The sequence below is a fragment of the Oncorhynchus tshawytscha genome, linkage group LG14, assembly GCF_018296145.1.
Source record: "Oncorhynchus tshawytscha isolate Ot180627B linkage group LG14, Otsh_v2.0, whole genome shotgun sequence".
In the NCBI taxonomy this organism is placed as follows: Eukaryota; Metazoa; Chordata; class Actinopteri; order Salmoniformes; family Salmonidae; genus Oncorhynchus; species Oncorhynchus tshawytscha.
Genome location: NC_056442.1, coordinates 50,800,239 through 50,821,561, shown reverse-complemented (window position 1 = coordinate 50,821,561; position 21,323 = coordinate 50,800,239). Strand labels below are relative to the sequence as shown.

General features: G+C 48.8%; 1 protein-coding gene across 2 annotated transcripts in view; it reads left to right on the top strand.

Moving 5' to 3' along the window:
* Nucleotides 1-21,323, top strand: part of LOC112239242 (F-BAR and double SH3 domains protein 2-like) — a 106,177-nt gene that overhangs the window by 49,456 nt on the left and 35,398 nt on the right. For both annotated transcript variants that reach the window (XM_042297647.1, XM_042297648.1), the window contains exons 4-8: nucleotides 14,107-14,186; nucleotides 14,271-14,415; nucleotides 15,327-15,460; nucleotides 17,709-17,763; nucleotides 18,882-19,010. In XM_042297647.1, the coding sequence (XP_042153581.1) occupies nucleotides 14,107-14,186; nucleotides 14,271-14,415; nucleotides 15,327-15,460; nucleotides 17,709-17,763; nucleotides 18,882-19,010 (543 nt within the window). The remainder of the gene's footprint in view (nucleotides 1-14,106; nucleotides 14,187-14,270; nucleotides 14,416-15,326; nucleotides 15,461-17,708; nucleotides 17,764-18,881; nucleotides 19,011-21,323) is intronic.

The following is a 21,323-nucleotide window of genomic DNA, read 5'->3' as shown; positions in this document are numbered from 1 at the left end:
GGTGCCATTGATACAGGTAACGAGTGGAGGACAGAGGAGCCTCTTAAAGAAGAAGTTACAGGTCTGTGAGAGCCAGAAATCTTGCTTATTTGTAGTTGACCAAATGCTTATTTTCTACCATAATTTGCAAATAAATTCATAAAAAAAATCCTACAATGTGATTTTCTGGATTTTTTCCCCCTCATTTTGTCTTTCATAGTTGAAGTGTACCTATGATGAAAATTACAGGCCTCTGTCATCTTTTTAAGTGGGGGTGGGGGGGGGGGGGGGAGAAGAGGGTGTTCTAAGAGTGAAATAGAAAAAGACCGGATCAGGGAGGGAATTTCAGACAAAGAGAAAGAAAGATCCTGATGGTGACTGTAGGGCTGAACAGTGAGTGAGAGGGAGGAATGGTGACTGTAGGGCTGAACAGTGAGTGAGAGGGAGGAATGGTGACTGTAGGGCTGAAGACTGAGTGAGAAGGAAGAATGGTGACTGTAGGGCTGAAGAGGGAGGAATGACTGTGGGGCTAGTGAGAGGGAGGAATGGTGACTGTAGGGATGAAGAGTGAGTGAGAGGGAGGAATGGTGACTGTAGGGATGAACAGTGAGTGAGAGGGAGGAATGGTGACTGTAGGGATGAAGAGTGAGTGAGTGAGAGGGAGGAATGGTAACTGTAGGGATGAAGAGTGAGTGAGAGGGAGGAATGGAGGAATGGTGACTGTAGGGCTGAAGAGTGAGTGAGAGGGAGGGATGGAGGGATGGTGACTGTAGGGATGAACAGTGAGTGAGAGGGAGGAATGGTGACTGTAGGGCTGAAGAGTGAGTGATAGGGAGGGATGGAGACTGTAGGGATGAACAGTGAGTGAGAGGGAGGAATGGTGACTGTAGGGATGAAGAGTGAGTGAGAGGGAGGAATGGGGGATGGTGACTGTAGGGATGAACAGTGAGTGAGAGGGAGGAATGGTGACTGTAGGGCTGAAGAGTGAGTGATAGGGAGGGATGGAGACTGTAGGGATGAACAGTGAGTGAGAGGGAGGAATGGTGACTGTAGGGATGAACAGTGAGTGAGAGGGAGGAATGGGGGGATGGTGACTGTAGGGATGAACAGTGAGTGATAGGGAGGGATGGAGACTAGGGATGAACAGTGAGTGAGAGGGAGGGATGGTGATTGTAGGGCTGAACAGTGAGAGATAGCGAGGGATGGAGACTGTAGGGATGAACAGTGAGTGAGAGGGAGGGATGGTGACTGTAGGGATGAACAGTGAGTGAGAGGGAGGAAGGGAAGGATGGTGAGTGAGTGAGAGGGAGGAATGGTGACTGTAGTAATGAACAGTGAGTGAGAGGGAGGAATGGAGGGATGGTGACTGTAGGGCTGAACAGTGAGTGAGAGGGAGGAATGGTGACTGTAGGGATGAACAGTGAGTGAGAGGGAGGAATGGTGACTGTAGGGATGAACAGTGAGTGAGAGGGAGGAATGGTGACTGTAGGGATGAACAGTGAGTGAGAGGGAGGAATGGTGACTGTAGGGATGAACAGTGAGTGAGAGGGAGGAATGGTGACTGTAGGGATGAAGAGTGAGTGAGTGAGATGGAGGAATGGTAACTGTAGGGATGAAGAGTGAGTGAGAGGGAGGAATGGTGACTGTAGGGATGAACAGTGAGTGAGAGGGAGGAATGGTGACTGTAGGGATGAACAGTGAGTGAGAGGGAGGAATGGTGACTGTGGGGCTGTACAGTGAGTGAGAGGGAGGAATGGTGACTGTAGGGATGAACAGTGAGTGAGAGGGAGGAATGGTGGGATGGTGACTGTAGGGATGAACAGTGAGTGAGAGGGAGGAATGGGGGGATGGTGACTGTAGGGATGAACAGTGAGTGATAGGGAGGGATGGAGACTAGGGATGAACAGTGAGTGAGAGGGAGGGATGGTGACTGTAGGGCTGAACAGTGAGAGATAGCGGGAGGGATGGAGACTGTAGGGATGAAGAGTGAGTGAGTGAGAGGAGGAATGGTAACTGTAGGGATGAAGAGTGAGTGAGAGGGAGGAATGGAGGAATGGTGACTGTAGGGCTGAAGAGTGAGTGAGAGGGAGGGATGGAGGGATGGTGACTGTAGGGATGAACAGTGAGTGAGAGGGAGGAATGGTGACTGTAGGGATGAAGAGTGAGTGATAGGGAGGGAATGGAGACTGTAGGGATGAAGAGTGAGTGAGAGATGGGAGGAATGGTGACTGTAGGGATGAAGAGTGAGTGAGAGGGAGGAATGGGGGATGGTGACTGTAGGGATGAACAGTGAGTGAGAGGGAGGAATGGTGACTGTAGGGATGAAGAGTGAGTGATAGGGAGGATGGAGACTGTAGGGGCTGAACAGTGAGTGAGAGGGAGGAATGGTGACTGTAGGGATGAAGAGTGAGTGAGAGGGAGGAATGGGTGGATGGTGACTGTAGGGATGAACAGTGAGTGAGAGGGAGGAATGGGGGGATGGTGACTGTAGGGATGAACAGTGAGTGATAGGGAGGGATGGAGACTAGGGATGAACAGTGAGTGAGAGGGAGGGATGGTGACTGTAGGGCTGAACAGTGAGAGATAGCGAGGGATGGAGACTGTAGGGATGAAGAGTGAGTGAGAGGGAGGGAGGAATGGTAACTGTAGGGATGAACAGTGAGTGAGAGGGAGGAATGGAGGGATGGTGACTGTAGGGATGAACAGTGAGTGAGAGGGAGGAATGGGGGGATGGTGACTGTAGGGATGAACAGTGAGTGATAGGGAGGGATGGAGACTAGGGATGAACAGTGAGTGAGAGGGAGGGATGGTGATTGTAGGGCTGAACAGTGAGAGATAGGAGGAATGGAGACTGTAGGGCTGAACAGTGAGTGAGAGGGAGGAATGGTGACTGTAGGGATGAACAGTGAGTGAGAGGGAGGAATGGTGACTGTAGGGATGAACAGTGAGTGAAAGGGAGGAATGGTGACTGTAGGGCTGAACAGTGAGTGAGAGGGAGGAATGGAGGGATGACTGTAGGGATGAACAGTGAGTGAGTGGGAGGAGGAGGGATGGTGACTGTAGGGATGAAGAGTGAGTGAGAGGGAGGAATGGTGACTGTAGGGATGAACAGTGAGTGAGAGGGATGAATGGAGGGATGACTGTAGGGATGAACAGTGAGAGGGAGGAATGGAATGGTGACTGTAGGGCTGAACAGTGAGTGAGAGGGAGGAATGGAGGATGTTGACTGTAGGGATGAACGGTGAGTGAGAGGGAGGAATGGAGGGATGGTGACTGTAGGGCTGAACAGTGAGTGAGAGGGAGGAATGGAGGGATGGTGACTGTAGGGATGAACGGTGAGTGAGAGGGAGGAATGGAGGGATGGTGACTGTAGGGCTGAACAGTGAGTGAGATGGAGGGATGGTGACTGTAGGGATGAATGGAGGGATGGTGACTGTAGGGATGAATGGAGGGATGGTGACTGTAGGGATGAATGGAGGGATGGTGACTATAGGGATGAACAGTGAGTGAGAGGGAGGAATGGAGGGATGGTGACTGTAGGGATGAATGGAGGGATGTTGACTGTAGGGATGAATGGAGGGATGGTGACTGTAGGGATGAACAGTGAGTGAGAGGGAGGAATGGAGGGATGGTGACTGTAGGGATGAATGGAGGGATGTTGACTGTAGGGATGAACAGTGAGTGAGAGGGAGGAATGGAGGGATGGTGACTGTAGGGATGAATGGAGGGATGGTGACTGTAGGGATGAATGGAGGGATGGTGACTGTAGGGATGAATGGAGGGATGGTGACTATAGGGATGAACAGTGAGTGAGAGGGAGGAATGGAGGGATGGTGACTGTAGGGATGAATGGAGGGATGACTGTAGGGATGAATGGAGGGATGGTGACTGTAGGGATGAACAGTGAGTGAGAGGGATGAATGGAGGGATGGTGACTGTAGGGATGAATGGAGGGATGGTGACTATAGGGATGAACAGTGAGTGAGAGGGAGGAATGGAGGGATGGTGACTGTAGGGATGAATGGAGGGATGGTGACTGTAGGGCTGAACAGTGAGTGAGAGGGAGGAATGGAGGGATGGTGACTGTAGGGATGAATGGTTGGATGGTGACTGTAGGGATGAATGGAGGGATGGTGACTGATTTGCAACACTTTCTGCTGTACTTTTATCCATCCTTTTCTTTTTAAGATGTTGAGCTGACGATATCGACATGCATCACGTCACATTCACTCTTTCTCCTCCTCCCTCCCTCCCTCCCTTTCTTCCTTTCTCTCGCTTTCTCTCCGTCTCTCCCTCTCTCTGGTCTGGTCAGGATATCCTGTGGTCTGAGTGCTCTCTTATCCTCTCTGGCATGGACAAAAACAGGAAGTGTGTGTGTGCCTGCCTATGCCAGTGTTTTGTCCATGCTCCGATGCTGGAGGTGACCTCATATCCTTTAGCCTACCTCACTTCGTTTGGGTTGAGTGATGTGTGTATGCGTGCTGCTCTATTCCTTGCAGGCTACAGTGTTTTCTGGTATTTCTGGTTCTCTGGTTCTAGACCAGTCCTGTCACCTGTCACCTGGTACTGGTCTCCCAGGTCTAACTCAGGGCTGGTACTGTACTGACAAGACACTGTCCTGGTCTGGTGCTGTACTGATAAGACACTGTCCTGGTCTGGTCTGGTACTGACAAGACACTGTCCTGGTCTGGTGCTGTACTGACAAGACACTGTCCTGGTCTGGTCTGGTACTGACAAGACATTGTCCTGGTCTGGTCTGATACTGACAAGACATTGTCCTGGTCTGGTCTGGTACTGACAAGACATTGTCCTGGTCTGGTCTGGTACTGACAAGACATTGTCCTGGTTTGGTCTGGTACTGACAAGACATTGTCCTGGTCTGGTACTGACAAGACACTGTCCTGGTCTGGTGCTGTACTGACAAGACACTGTCCTGGTCTGGTGCTGTACTGACAAGACACTGTCCTGGTCTGGTGTTGTACTGACAAGACACTGTCCTGGTCTGGTCTGGTACTGACAAGACACTGTCCTGGTCTGGTACTGACAAGACACTCTCCTGGTCTGGTACTGACAAGACACTCTCCTGGTCTGGTACTGACAAGACACTCTCCTGGTCTGGTACTGACAAGACACTGTCCTGGTCTGGTACTGACAAGACACTGTCCTGGTCTGGTACTGACAAGACACTGTCCTGGTCTGGTACTGACAAGACACTGTCCTGGTCTGGTACTGACAAGACACTGTCCTGGTCTGGTACTGACAAGACACTGTCCTGGTCTGGTACTGACAAGACACTGTCCTGGTCTGGTACTGACAAGACACTGTCCTGGTCTGGTACTGACAAGACACCGTTCCTGGTCTGGTACTGACAAGACACCGTCCTGGTCTGGTCAAGACACCGTCCTGTCTGGTACTGACAAGACACCGTCCTGGTCTGGTCTGGTACTGACAAGACATCCTGGTCTGGTCTGATACTGCAAGACATTGTCCTGGTCTGGCATGGACAAAACAGGAAGTGGTCTGGTCTGGTACTGACAAGACATTGCCAGTGTTTTGACAAGACATGTCCTGGTGCTGGTACTGACAAGACATTGTCCTGGTTTGGTCTGGTGCTGACAAGACACTGTCCTGGTCTGGTCTGGTGCTGACAAGACACTGTCCTGATCTGGTGCTGTACTGACAAGACACTGTCCTGGTCTGGTGCTGTACTGACAAGACACTGTCCTGGTCTGGTGCTGTACTGACAAGACACTGTCCTGGTCTGGTGCTGGCTGACAAGACACTGTTTTCTGGTGTTTCTGACAAGACACTGTCTGGTCTGGTTCTACTGACAAGACACTGTCCTGGTCTGGTACTGACAAGACACCTCCTGGTCTGGTCTGACAAGACAGGTCTAACTGACAAGGCTGGTCTGGTACTGACAAGACACTGTCCTGGTCTGGTGCTGTACTGATAAGACAAGACCTGTCTGGTCTGGTACTGACAAGACACTGTCCTGACAAGTCTGGTCTGTACTGACAAGACACTGTCCTGGTCTGGTACTGACAAGACACTGTCCTGGTCTGGTACTGACAAGACACTGTCCTGGTCTGGTACTGACAAGACACCGTCCTGGTCTGGTACTGACAAGACATTGTCCTGGTCCTGGTCTGGTACTGACAAGACATTGTCCTGGTCTGGTCTGGTACTGACAAGACATTGTCCTGGTCTGGTCTGACAAGACACCGTCCTGGTCTGGTACTGACAAGACACCGTCTGGTCTGGTGCTGTACTGACAAGACACTGTCCTGGTCTGGTGCCTGTACTGACAAGACACTGTCCTGGTCTGGACACCGTCCTGTACTGACAAGACACTGTCCTGGTCTGGTCTGTACTGACAAGACACTGTCCTGGTCTGGTCTGGTACTGACAAGACACTGTCTGGTACTGGTCTGGTACTGACAAGACACTCTCCTGGTCTGGTACTGACAAGACACTGTCCTGGTCTGGTGCTGTACTGACAAGACACTGTCCTGGTCTGGTGCTGTACTGACAAGACACTGTCCTGGTCTGGTGCTGTACTGACAAGACACTGTCCTGGTCTGGTGCTGTACTGACAAGACACTGTCCTGGTCTGGTGCTGTACTGACAAGACACTGTCCTGGTCTGGTACTGACAAGACACTGTCCTGGTCTGGTACTGACAAGACACTGTCCTGGTCTGGTACTGACAAGACACTGTCCTGTCTGTAGAGAAACACAGACAGAGGATAAACTAAGCCTGTGTGTTTGTGTATTTATTTTAGTTATTTTGAGCCTCTACTTTGAGGAAGAGGAGGAGGGGGAAGAGGTGGAGGAAGGTAAATAGAAGATGTATGGCCAGCTGATCACTGTATCCATTGAGAGGAGTTGAATGCCTCTTTCTCTCTGTTGCAGACACACACACCCTAACCCCCCAGCCCAGCCCAGTCTACCCTAAACCCCCCCCAACCCAGTCTGCCCTGATGATGTCAGAGGCAGAGAGAGGAGGCCATTCTTTCCTGTGTCAGGTTCACCTCTCCACCCTTTCCTTCAGCACCACCCACTCTGCTCTGACTGTTTTGGTTAACTGGTGTGTGTGTGTGTGTGTGTGTGTGTGTGTGTGTGTGTGTGTGTGTGTGTGTGTGTGTGTGTGTGTGTTCCATGCCAACGGTATTGTTCTTCTATTACAGCTGTGATGCTGTTATTTCACATATCTGTGCCATGTGTTTCCTTTGGTACGGCTTTAGGGGGGTCAGTGGGCTGTCGTCTCCCCCATAGTGGAGCTTTCTCCCCAGGCCAGCCCTCCCATAACACCACGGGCAGTACTGGAGGTTTGAAACAATCACATGAGGATAGTTGATCCATGTGTGTGTCCTCAATGGCCATCTGTGAGATAGAGAGAGGGACATGATAGAGAGAGGGACATGATAGAGAGAGGGACATGATAGAGAGAGGGACATGATAGAGAGAGGGACATGATAGGGAGAGGGACATGATAGAGAGAGGGACATGATAGAGAGAGGGACATGATAGGGAGAGGGACATGAGAGGGACATCAATGGGGACATGAGAGGGAGAGGGACATGAGAGGACATGATAGAGAGAGGGACATGATAGAGAGAGGGACATGATAGGGAGAGGGACATGAGAGAGGACATGAGAGGGAGAGGGACATGATAGAGAGGGACATGATAGAGAGGGACATGATAGAGACATGAGGGACATGATAGGGAGAGGGACATGAGAGGGAGAGGGACATGAGAGGGAGAGGGACATGAGGGAGAGGGACATGAGGGGAGAGGGACATGATAGGGAGGGACATGAGAGGGAGAGGGACATGAGAGAGAGAGGGACATGATAGAGGAGAGGGACATGAGAGGGGGACATGAGGGACATGATAGAGGGACATGAGAGAGAGGGACATGATAGGACATGAGAGGGACATGATGGAGAGAGGGACATGAGGGGAGAGGGACATGATGGAGAGAGGGACATGATATAGAGAGGGACATGAGGGAGAGAGGGACATGATGGAGAGGGGACATGATAGGGAGAGGACATGAGAGAGAGAGGGACATGAGAGGGAGAGGGACATGAGAGAGAGAGGGACATGAGAGAGGGACATGAGAGAGAGGGGACATGAGAGGGAGAGGGACATGAGAGAGAGAGGGACATGAGAGGGAGAGGGACATGATAGAGAGGGACATGATAGAGGGACATGATAGAGAGAGGGACATGATAGAGAGGGGACATGATAGAGAGAGGGACATGAGAGGGAGAGGGACATGATAGAGAGAGGGACATGAGAGAGACATGATAGAGGGACATGATAGAGAGAGGGACATGATATAGAGAGGGACATGATGGAGAGAGGGACATGATGGAGAGAGGGACATGATAGAGAGAGAGGGACATGAGAGAGAGAGAGGGACACGAGAGAGAGAGAGAGAGAGAGAGGGACATGAGAGAGAGAGAGAGAGGGGACATGAGAGAGAGGGACATGAGAGAGAGAGAGGACATGAGAGAGAGAGGGACATGAGAGAGAGAGGGACATGAGAGAGAGGGACATGATAGAGAGGGACATGAGAGAGGGGACATGATAGAGAGAGAGGGACATGATAGAGAGAGGGACATGATAGAGAGACACATGATAGAGAGGGGGACATGATAGAGAGAGAGGGACATGATAGAGAGAGAGGGACATGATAGAGAGAGAGGGACATGATAGAGAGAGAGGGACATGATAGAGAGAGAGGGACATGATAGAGAGAGAGGGACATGATAGAGAGAGAGGGACATGATAGAGAGAGAGGGACATGAGTGGGAGAGGGACATGATGGGAGAGGGACATGAGTGGGAGAGGGACATGAGTGGGAGAGGGACATGAGTGGGAGAGGGACATGATAGGAGAGGGACATGATAGAGAGAGGGACATGATAGAGAGAGGGACATGATAGAGAGAGGGACATGAGAGGGACATGAGAGGGAGAGGGACATGATAGAGAGGGACATGAGGGGGAGAGGGACATGAGGGGGAGAGGGACATGAGGGGGAGAGGGACATGAGGGGGAGAGAGACATGATAGGGAGAGGGACATGATAGGGAGAGGGACATGATAGGGAGAGGGACATGATAGAGAGAGAGGGACATGATAGAGAGAGAGGGACATGATAGAGAGAGAGGGACATGATAGAGAGAGAGGGACATGATAGAGAGAGAGGGACATGATAGAGAGAGAGGGACATGATAGAGAGAGAGGGACATGATAGAGAGAGGGACATGAGAGAGAGAGAGAGAGAGGGACATGAGAGAGAGAGAGAGGGACATGAGAGAGAGAGAGAGAGGGACATGATAGAGAGAGGGACATGATAGAGAGAGAGAGGGATGAGAGAGAGAGGGACATGATAGAGACATGAGAGGGACATGATAGAGAGAGAGGACATGAGAGAGGACATGAGAGAGAGAGAGAGAGGGACATGAGAGAGAGAGAGAGGGACATGAGAGAGAGAGAGAGGGACATGAGAGAGAGAGAGAGGGACATGAGAGAGAGAGAGAGGGACATGAGAGAGAGAGAGGGACATGAGAGAGAGAGAGGGACATGAGCGAGAGAGAGGGACATGAGCCTTTATGGTTGTGAGGTCTGGGGTCCGCTCACCAACCAAGACTTCACAAAATGGGACAAAAATATCATCCGTGTACAACGTAGAACACCAAATAATGCATGCAGAACAGAATTAGGCCGATACCCACTAATTATCACAATCCAGAAAAGAGCCGTTAAATTCTATAACCACCTAAAAGGAAGCGATTCCCAAACCTTCCACAACAAAGCCATCACCTACAGAGAGATGAACCTGGAGAAGAGTCCCCTAAGCAAGCTGGTTCTGGGGCTCCGTTCACAAACACAAACACACCCTACAGAGCCCCAGGACAGCAGCACAATTAGACCCAACCAGATCATGAGAAAACAAAAAGATAATTACTTGACACATTGGAAAGAATTAACAAAAAAACAGAGCAAACTAGAATGCTATTTGGCCCTACACAGAGAGTACACAGCGGCAGAATTGAGAGAGGGGCATGAGAGGGAGAGAGGGGCATGAGAGGGAGAGAGGGGCATGGAGAGAGAGAGGGGCATGGAGAGAGGGGCATGGAGATGGAGAGAGAGGGGCATGAGAGGGAGAGAGAGGGGCATGAGAGGGAGGGAGAGAGAGGGCATGAGAGGGAGGGAGAGAGAGGGGCATGGAGAGGAGAGGGGGCATGGAGAGAGAGGGGGGCATGGAGAGAGAGAGAGGGGCATGGAGAGAGAGAGAGGGGCATGGAGAGAGAGAGAGGGAGATGGAGAGAGAGAGAGAGGCATGGAGAGAGAGAGAGAGAGAGGGGCATGGAGAGAGAGAGAGAGGCATGGAGAGAGAGAGAGAGGCATGGAGAGAGAGAGAGAGAGAGAGAGAGGAGAGAGAGAGGGCATGGAGGAGAGAGAGAGAGATGGAGAGAGAGAGAGAGAGAGGCATGGAGAGAGAGAGAGAGGCATGGAGGCATGGAGAGAGAGAGAGAGAGAGAGAGAGAGAGAGAGGGAGGCATGGAGAGAGAGAGAGAGGGGCATGGAGAGAGAGAGAGAGAGGCATGGAGAGAGAGAGAGAGGGGGACATGGAGAGAGAGAGAGAGAGAGAGAGAGGCATGGAGAGAGAGAGAGAGAGGCATGGAGAGAGAGAGAGATAGAGAGGGGCATGGAGAGAGAGAGAGAGAGAGCATGAGAGAGAGAGGCATGGGAGAGAGAGAGATAGGGATGGAGATGGAGAGAGGGGCATAGAGAGAGAGAGAGAGAGGGGCATAGAGAGAGAGAGGGTGCATGAGAGAGAGGGAGAGAGAGAGAGAGGGGCATGGAGAGAGAGAGAGAGGGGCATGGGGAGAGAGAGAGCATGGAGAGAGAGAGATAGAGAGGCATGGGAGAGAGAGAGGGGCATGGAGAGAGAGAGGGGCATGGAGAGAGGCAGAGGGGCATAGAGAGAGAGAGAGGGGGCATGGAGAGAGCGAGAGAGGGGCATGGAGAGAGAGGGACATGAGAGGGAGAGAGGGGGCATGGAGAGAGAGAGAGGGGGCATGGGGAGAGAGAGAGAGGGGGCATGGAGAGAGCGAGAGGGGGGCATGGAGAGAGAGAGGGGGGCATGAGCGGGAGAGAGGGGCATGGAGAGAGAGAGGGGCATGGAGAGAGAGGAGGGGCATGGAGAGAGAGCGAGGGGCATGGAGAGAGAGAGAGAGGGGCATGGAGAGAGAGAGAGGGGGCATGGAGAGAGAGAGAGGGGCATGGAGAGAGAGAGAGGGGCATGGAGAGAGAGAGAGAGGCATGGAGAGAGAGAGAGAGAGGGGCATGGAGAGAGAGAGAGAGGGGCATAGAGAGAGAGAGGGGCATGGAGAGAGAGAGAGGGGCATGGAGAGAGAGAGAGGGGGGCATGGAGAGAGAGAGAGGGGCATGGAGAGAGAGAGAGAGGAGAGAGAGAGGGGCATGGAGAGAGAGAGAGAGAGGGGCATGGAGAGAGAGAGAGAGAGGGGCATAGAGAGAGAGAGGGGCATGGAGAGAGAGAGAGAGGGGCATGGAGAGAGAGAGAGGGGCATGGAGAGAGAGAGAGGGGCATGGAGAGAGAGGGACATGAGAGGGAGAGAGATTGGCATGGAGAGAGAGGGACATGAGAGGGAGAGAGAGGGGCATGAGAGAGAGAGAGGCATGCGAGAGAGAGAGAGACACACACGAGAGAGAGACGCGAGAGAGAGACGCGAGAGAAGGCGGGGACACATCATCAATGGGCCCTGAAGCTCTATTTGTCCTGATTGGAACCAGCTTGTTGTTGCTGCTGTTTTATTAATGATTGTTATCTGTTGAAGCCAGGAGAACTCTCTCTCTACCACCCTGACTATATACAGGACAACTCTCTCTCTACCACCCTGACTATATACAGGACAACTCTCTCTCTACCACCCTGACTATATACAGGACAACTCTCTCTCTACCACCCTGACTATATACAGGACAACTCTCTCTCTACCACCCTGACTATATACAGGACAACTCTCTCTCTACCACACTGACTATATACAGGACAACTCTCTCTCTACCACCCTGACTATATACAGGACAACTCTCTCTCTACCACCCTGACTATATACAGGACAACTCTCTCTCTACCACTGACCACCTGACTATATACACCACCCTGACTATATACAGACAACTCTCTCTCTACCACCCTGACTATATACAGGACAACTCTCTCTCTACCACCCTGACTATATACAGGACAACTCTCTCTCTACCACCCTGACTATATACAGGACAACTCTCTCTCTACCACACTGACTATATACAGGACAACTCTCTCTCTACCACCCTGACTATATACAGGACAACTCTCTCTACCACACTGACTATATACAGGACAACTCTCTCTACCACCCTGACAGTATACAGGATAACTCTCTCTCTACCACAATGACAGGGCCACAGGAACCTATATCACTGACACTATACAGGGCCATAGTAACCTATATCACTGACACTATACAGGGCCATAGTAACCTATATCACTGACACTACACAGGGCCATAGTAACCTATATCACTGACACTACAGGGCCACAGTAACCTATATCACTGACACTATACAGGGCCATAGTAACCTATATCACTGACACTATACAGGGCCATAGTAACCTATATCACTGACACTACAGGGCCACAGTAACCTATATCACTGACAGTATACAGGACAACTCTCTCTACCACACTGACAGTATACAGGACAACTCTCTCTCTACCACACTGACTATATACAGGACAACTCTCTCTCTACCACACTACCACACTGACAGTATACAGGACAACTCTCTCTCTACCACAATGACAGTATACAGGACAACTCTCTCTCTACCACACTGACTATATACAGGACAACTCTCTCTCTACCACACTACCACACTGACAGTATACAGGAGAACACTCTCTCTCTACCACAATGACTATATACAGGACAACTCTCTCTCTACCACAATGACTATATACAGGACAACTCTCTCTCTACCACAATGACTATATACAGGACAACTCTCTCTCTACCACACTGACTATATACAGGACAACTCTCTCTCTACCACACTACCACACTGACAGTATACAGGAGAACACTCTCTCTCTACCACACTGACAGGGCCACAGTAACCTATATCACTGACACTACAGGGCCACAGTAACCTATATCACTGACACTATACCGGGCCACAGTAACCTATATCACTGACACTATACAGGGCCATAGTAACCTATATCACTGACTATACAGGGCCATAGTAACCTATATCACTGACACTAAACAGGGCCACAGTAACCTATATCACTGACACTATACAGGGCCATAGTAACCTATATCACTGACACTATACATGGCCACAGTAACCTATATCACTGACACTACAGGGCCATAGTAACCTATATCACTGACACTATACAGGGCCATAGTAACCTATATCACTGACACTATACAGGGCCACAGTAAACTATATCACTGACACTATACAGGGCCATAGTAACCTATATCACTGACACTATACAGGGCCATAGTAACCTATATCACTGACACTATACAGGGCCACTGTAACCTATATCACTGACACTATACAGGGCCATAGTAACCTATATCACTGACACTATACAGGGCCATAGTAACCTATATCACTGACACTATACAGGGCCATAGTAACCTATATCACTGACACTATACAGGGCCATAGTAACCTATATCACTGACACTATACAGGGCCATAGTAACCTATATCACTGACACTATACCGGGCCACAGTAACCTATATCACTGACACTATACAGGGCCATAGTAACCTATATCACTGACACTATACAGGGCCATAGTAACCTATATCACTGACACTATACAGGGCCATAGTAACCTATATCACTGACACTATACAGGGCCATAGTAACCTATATCACTGACACTATACCGGGCCACAGTAACCTATATCACTGACACTATACAGGGCCATAGTAACCTATATCACAGTAGACTGACTCAACTCCTCAACACAACACAATGACTGTGTCATGTTGTTGTTGATCTATACAGGCTCTGCAGAAGCTGGCCAGTCAGTACCTGAAGAGGGATTGGCCAGGCATCAAACCTGACGACCAACGCACAGACTACAGGTGAGTAGAAGACTCTTGCTGACATCACACTGTTTCTTGGTTGGCTTGCAGTCTTGCTCTTGCGTAAACTGACTGTGTGTGTAGGAATGTGTATGCTGTGTGGCGGTCCTATCTGGAGGGGACAGTACAGGTGACTCAGTCTCGCGTCAACGTGTGTGACAACTACAAGAATGAGATTTCAGACCCTGCTAAAACTGTACGGCTATACAAGGAACAGCAGCTCAAAAAGGTAATGCTGTGTGTGTCCCATATCCTAGTATATAATCTGTGTGTCCCATATCCTAGTATATAATCTGTGTGTCCCATATCCTAGTATATCATCTGTGTGTCCCATATCCTAGTATATCATCTGTGTGTCCCATATCCTAGTATATCATCTGTGTGTCCCATATCCTAGTATATAATCTGTGTGTCCCATATCCTAGTATATCATCTGTGTGTCCCATATCCTAGTATATCATCTGTGTGTCCCATATCCTAGTATATCATCTGTGTGTCCCATATCCTAGTATATCATCTGTGTGTCCCATATCCTAGTATATCATCTGTGTGTCCCATATCCTAGTATATCATCTGTGTGTCCCATATCCTAGTATATCATCTGTGTGTCCCATATCCTAGTATATCATCTGTGTGTCCCATATCCTAGTATATCATCTGTGTGTCCCATATCCTAGTATATCATCTGTGTGTCCCATATCCTAGTATATCATCTGTGTGTCCCATATCCTAGTATATCATCTGTGTGTCCCATATCCTAGTATATCATCTGTGTGTCCCATATCCTAGTATATCATCTGTATCCCATATCTAGTATATCATCTGTGTGTCCCATATCCTAGTATATCATCTGTGTGTCCCATATCCTAGTATATCATCTGTGTGTCCCATATCCTAGTATATCATCTGTGTGTCCCATATCCTAGTATATCATCTGTGTGTCCCATATCCTAGTATATCATCTGTGTGTCCCATATCCTAGTATATCATCTGTGTGTCCCATATCCTAGTATATCATCTGTGTGTCCCATATCCTAGTATATCATCTGTGTGTCCCATATCCTAGTATATCATCTGTGTGTCCCATATCCTAGTATATCATCTGTGTGTGTAACCTGTGTCTCTCTGTGCTGTGTGCAGAGTATAGAACAGTTGAATCGTATCCAGGTGGAGCTTCAGGACTCTGTGAAGGACCTGGCCAAAGCCAAGAAGAAATACTACGACTCAGAACAGGTGGCTCAGGCCGTTCGAGAGAAGGCTGACATCGAGGCCAAGTAGGTGGACAGACCTTCTTCTCAACCCTAACTCAACCACACTCAGACCTACCTCTCAACCCTAACCCAACCACACTCAGACCTACCTCTCAACCCTAACTCAACCACACTCAGACCTACCTCTCAACCCTAACCCAACCACACTCAGACCTACCTCTCAACCCTAACCCAACCACACTCAGACCTACCTCTCAACCCTAACCCAACCACACTCAGACCACGGGAAGGCAAAGTGTGAAAGAGAGATGAAGATGGAGAAAGAGCGTAGTAGTAGTAGTAGTAGTAGTAGCAATACCAGTAGTAGTAGTAGTAGTAGTAGTAGTAGTAGTAGCAGCAATACCAGTAGTAGTAGTAGTAGTAGCGGCAATACCAGTAGTAGCAATACCAGTAGTAGTAGTAGTAGTAGTAGTAGTAGTAGTAGTAGTAGCAATACCAGTGGTAGTAGTAGTAGTAGTAGTAGTAGTAGTAGTAGTAGTAGTAGCAATACCAGTAGTAGTAGTAGTAGTAGCAGTAGTAGTAGTAGTAGTAGCAATACCAGTAGTAGTAGTAGTAGTAGTAGTAGTAGTAGTAGTAGTAGCAATACCAGTAGTAGTAGTAGTAGTAGCGGCAATACCAGTAGTAGCAATACCAGTAGTAGTAGTAGTAGTAGTAGTAGCAATACCAGTAGTAGTAGTAGTAGTAGCAGTAGTAGTAGTAGTAGCAGTAGTAATAGCAGTAGTAGTAGCAGTAGCAATACCAGTAGTAGTAGTAGCAGTAGCAATACCAGTAGTAGTAGCAGTAGCAATACCAGTAGTAGCAGTAGCAGTAGTAGTAGCAATACCAGTAGTAGTAGTAGCAATACCAGTAGTAGTAGTAGTAGTAGTAGTAGTAGTAGTAGTAGCAATACCAGTAGTAGTAGTAGTAGTAGCAGTAGCAGTAGTAGTAGTAGTAGCAGTAGCAATACCAGTAGTAGTAGCAGTAGCAATACCAGTAGTAGTAGCAGTAGCAATACCAGTAGTAGCAGTAGCAGTAGTAGCAATACCAGTAGTAGTAGCAGTAGCAACAGTAGTAGTAGTAGTAATAGCAGCAGTAGTAGTTGTAGTAATAGTAGTAGTAGCAGCAATACCAGTGGTTGTAGCAGTAGCAGCAGTAGTAGTAGTAGTTGTAGCAGCAGTACTAGCAGTCGTAGTTGCAGCAGTATTAGTTGTAGTAGTAGTAGTAGTAATATTAGCAGTAGTAGCAGTAGTTGCAGCAGTAGTAATAGTAGTAGTAGTAGCAGTAGTTGCAGTAATAGTAGTAGTAGTAGTAGTTGTAGTAGTAGTAGTAGTAGTTGCAGCAGTAGTAATAGTAGTAGCAGCAGTAGTAGTAGTAGCAGCAGCAGTAGTAATCGTAGTAGTAGCAGCAGCAGCAGTAGTAATCGTAGTAGTAGCAGCAGCAGCAGTAGTAATCGTAGTAGTAGCAGCAGTAGTAATCGTAGGAGCAGCAGCAGTAGTAATCGTAGTAGTAGCAGCAGTAGTAATCGTAGTAGTTGCAGCAGTAGTAGTAGTAGTAGTAGCAGTAGTAGTAGTAGTAGCAGCAGTAGTAATCGTAGTAGTAGTAGTAGCAGCAGTAGTAATCGTAGTAGTAGTAGTAGTAGCAGCAGTAGTAATCGTAGTAGTAGCAGCAGTAGTAATCGTGGTAGTAGTAGTAGTAGTAGTAGTAGTAGTAGCAGTAGTAGCAGCAGCAACAGTAGTAGTAGTAGTAGTAGTTGCAGCAGTAGTAATAGTACTAATAGTAGTAGTAGCAGTAGTAGCAGCAGCAACAGTAGTAGCAGTAGTAGTTGTAGTAGCGGTAATAGTATCTCTCTCTCTTTGTGTGTGTGTCAGGACTTTTTCATTAGAGCAGGAAGGTGGGACATTAGTCATTGTCAACTAAAGGTAACACACATAGGGGTACAAACACACACTCTCACAAAACTACACCATAGACCCAAACAAAAACACACACAACACACATACACACATTCATTCCAAGGCTCAGTCATTCATAAGCGATGGCGTTTTAACGATGGCAGACGGATTTCTCACTTATGTCAAATTGAAGGCCAAATCAGTATTAGATTTATAATGTCTTGCCTTCCAAACTGAGGGCCAGACTGGCTTTTAGTTGATGTATTATGCCTGGTCTGTCTCCCGGTTTTAACTCTGATTCCGGCTGATTTCTAATACCTGGTCAGTCTCTTGGGTCTAGGTTTGATCTGAGTTGATTGATGTGGTCTGTTGTCTCTCAGGTCGAAGCTGGGTTTGTTTCAGTCCAGGATTAGTTTACAGAAAGCCAATGTTAAGGTAAGCATGGTTACCATTACCTCTGTACAACATGACGAAATGTTTACACAAACACACCTTTCCTATTCCTCAAACCACATGTCGGTATTCAGAGCAATCTGGCCTGCTGTTTTTAACACACTCTTATCATCTCTCTCGCTCTCCACCTCTCTCGCTCTCCACCTCTCTCGCTCTCCACCTCTCTCGCTCTCCACCTCTCTCGCTCTCCACCTCTCTCGCTCTCCACCTCTCTCTCTCCACCTCTCTCGCTCTCCACCTCTCTCGCTCTCCACCTCTCTCGCTCTCCACCTCTCTCGCTCTCCACCTCTCTCGCTCTCCACCTCTCTCGCTCTCCCCCACTCTCTCTCTCGCGCTCTCCACCACTCTCTCTCTCTGTCCACCACTCTCGCTCTCTCTCTCCACTTCTCTACCTCTCTCTCTAACTCTCACTCTCTCTCCACCTCTCTACCTCGCTCTCCACCTCTACCTCTCTCTCTACCTCTCACTCTCTCTCCACCTCTCTCGCTCTCCACCTCTCTCTCTTTCCACTTCTCTACCTCTCTCTCTACCTCTCACTCTCACCTCTCTCTCTCCTCTCACCTCTCTCTCCCACCTCTCTCGCTCTCCACCTCTCTCGCTCTCTACCTCTCTCGCTCTCCACCTCTCTCTCTCCACCTCTCTCTCTCCACCTTTCTCGCTCTCCACCTCTCTCGCTCTCCACCTCTCTCGCTCTCCACCTCTCTCGCTCTCTACCTCTCTCGCTCTCCACCTCTCTCGCTCTCCACCGCTCTCGCTCTCCAACTCTCTCGCTCTCCACCTCTCTCTCTATCGCTCTCCACCACTCTCGCTCTCCACCTATCTCTCTATCGCTCTCCACTTCTCTACCTCTCTCTCTCTACCTCTCACTCTCTCTCTACTTGTCTCTCCACCCCTTTCTCTACCGCTCTCTCTCTACCTCTCACTCTCTCTCTACTTGTCTCTCCACCCCTTTCTCTACCTCTCTCTCCACCCCTCTCTTTCTCTACCTCTCTCCACACCTCTCTCTCTCTCCACCTCTCTCTCTACCTCTCTCTCCACCCCTCTCTCTCTCTCTCTCTCTCTCTCTCTCTTTCCACCTCTCTCTGTCCATCCTTCTCTAGTTGAAAGCCAAGAGAAGTGACTGTAACTCTAAAGCAACCCATGCCAGGAATGACTACCTGTTAACCCTGGCAGCAGCCAACGCTCATCATGACCGCTACTACCACACAGACCTGCTGCACTGTATACAGGTACCACCACACACACACACACACACACACACACACACACACACACACACACACACACACACACACAGAGTCACTGTATACAGGTACCACCACACACACACACACACACACACACACACACACACACACACACACACACACACACACACACACAGAGTCACTGTATACAGATACCACCACACACACACACACACACACACACACACACACACACACACACACACACAGAGTCACTGTATACAGATACCACCACACACACACACACACACACACACACACACACACACACACACACACACGAGAGAGTCACTGTATACAGGTACCACCACACACACACACACACACACACGCACACACACACACACACACACACACAGAGAGTCACTGTATACAGGTACCACACACAGAGTCTGTTTTGGGCGTTAGTGATTTTGTTGGTGAGGTAAATGACTGAATGACAGTGTTCCCTCTAGACTGTCAGATAAACACACAGAGTGACACATGCGTCTGCATAAACACACAGAGATTCAGACCCTAACATCAGTGTTGACACAGATCTTTTAGCATGCCTCACAGACACGCACCTCTCAGCCACTGCTGTGTCAGCTTAGCTCAGCTGTTCCCATGGTCATGAACTCATCATCCCATTAAAGGCAGTGACAGACAAACACAAACACACACACACACACACAATAACTAATGCTGTGTAAGGAAGAGTTCACTTCTCTCTCCCCTCCTCCCCTTCCTTCTCTCTCCCCTCCTCCCCTTCCTTCTCTCTCCCCTCCTCCCCATGATACTGTATTTGACTGTATTGAACCCCAGGATACTGTATGTGACTGTATTGAACCCCAGGGTACTGTATGTGACTATTGAACCCCAGGGTACTGTATATGACTGTATTGAACCCCAGGGTACTGTATATGACTGTATTGAACCCCAGGGTACTGTATGTGACTGTATTGAACCCCAGGATACTGTAGGGTACTGTATTGAACCCCAGGATACTGTATGTCACTGTATTGAACCCCAGGGTACTGTATGTGACTATTGAACCCCAGGGTACTGTATATGACTGTATTGAACCCCAGGGTACTGTATTGAACCCCACGATACTGTAGGTGACTGTATTGAACCCCAGGGTACTGTATTGAACCCCAAGATACTGTAGGTGACTGTATTGAACCCCAGGGTACTGTATGTGACTATTGAACCCCAGGGTACTGTATATGACTGTATTGAACCCCAGGGTACTGTATTGAACCCCACGATACTGTAGGGTACTGTATTGAACCCCAGGGTACTGTATTGAACCCCAGGATACTGTATGTGACAGCTGAGAGAGTCTTTAGTGAATAATAGATAGATGGACATGGTGACAAGGGAACAGGGCTTCAAGCTAGACACACACACGCACACACACACTCACACGTAGAGAGTAGAGATGTTAGATAGGAGTGTACTGTTCAGGAGGAGCTCAACACCTCCCCCTGCTGTTGAAAATGGGTAGTGAGGGTTCTATTGAGACTGCCTCTGACAGATGTGGCTGCTTACCATATATATACACATACACACACATACACACACATACATACATACATACACACATACAGTTGAAGTCGGAAGTTTACATACACTTAGGTTGGAGTCATTAAAACCAGTTATTTAACCACTCCACAAATTTCTTGTTAACAAACTATAGTTTTGGCAAGTCGGTTAGGACATCTAGTCGGTTAGGGCATCTACTTTGTGCATGACACAAATCATTTCTCCAACAATTGTTTACAGACAGATTCTTTCACTTATAATTCACTGTGTCACAATTCCAGTGGGTCAGAAGTTTACATACACTAAGTTGACTGTGCCTTTAAACAGCTTGGAAAATTCCAGATAATGATGTCATGGATTTTGAAGCTTCTGATAGGCTAATTGACATCATTTGAGTCAATTGGAGGTGTACCTGTAGATGTATTTCAAGGCCTACCTTCAAACTCAGTGCCTCTTTGCTTGGCATCATGGGAAAATCAAAGAAATCAGCAAAGACCTCAGAATTTTTTTTTGTAGACCTTCACAGGTCTGGTTCGTCGTTGGCAGCAATTTCCAAACGCCTGAAGGTACCACGTTCATCTGTACAAACAATAGTACGCAAGTATAAACACCATGGGACCACGCAGCCGTCATACCGCTCAGGAAGGAGACGCGTTCTGTCTCCTAGAGATGAACGTACTTTGGTGCAAAAAGTGCAAATCAATCCCAGAGCAACAGCAAAGGACCCTGTGAAGATGCTGGAGGAAACAGGTACAAAAGTATCTATAT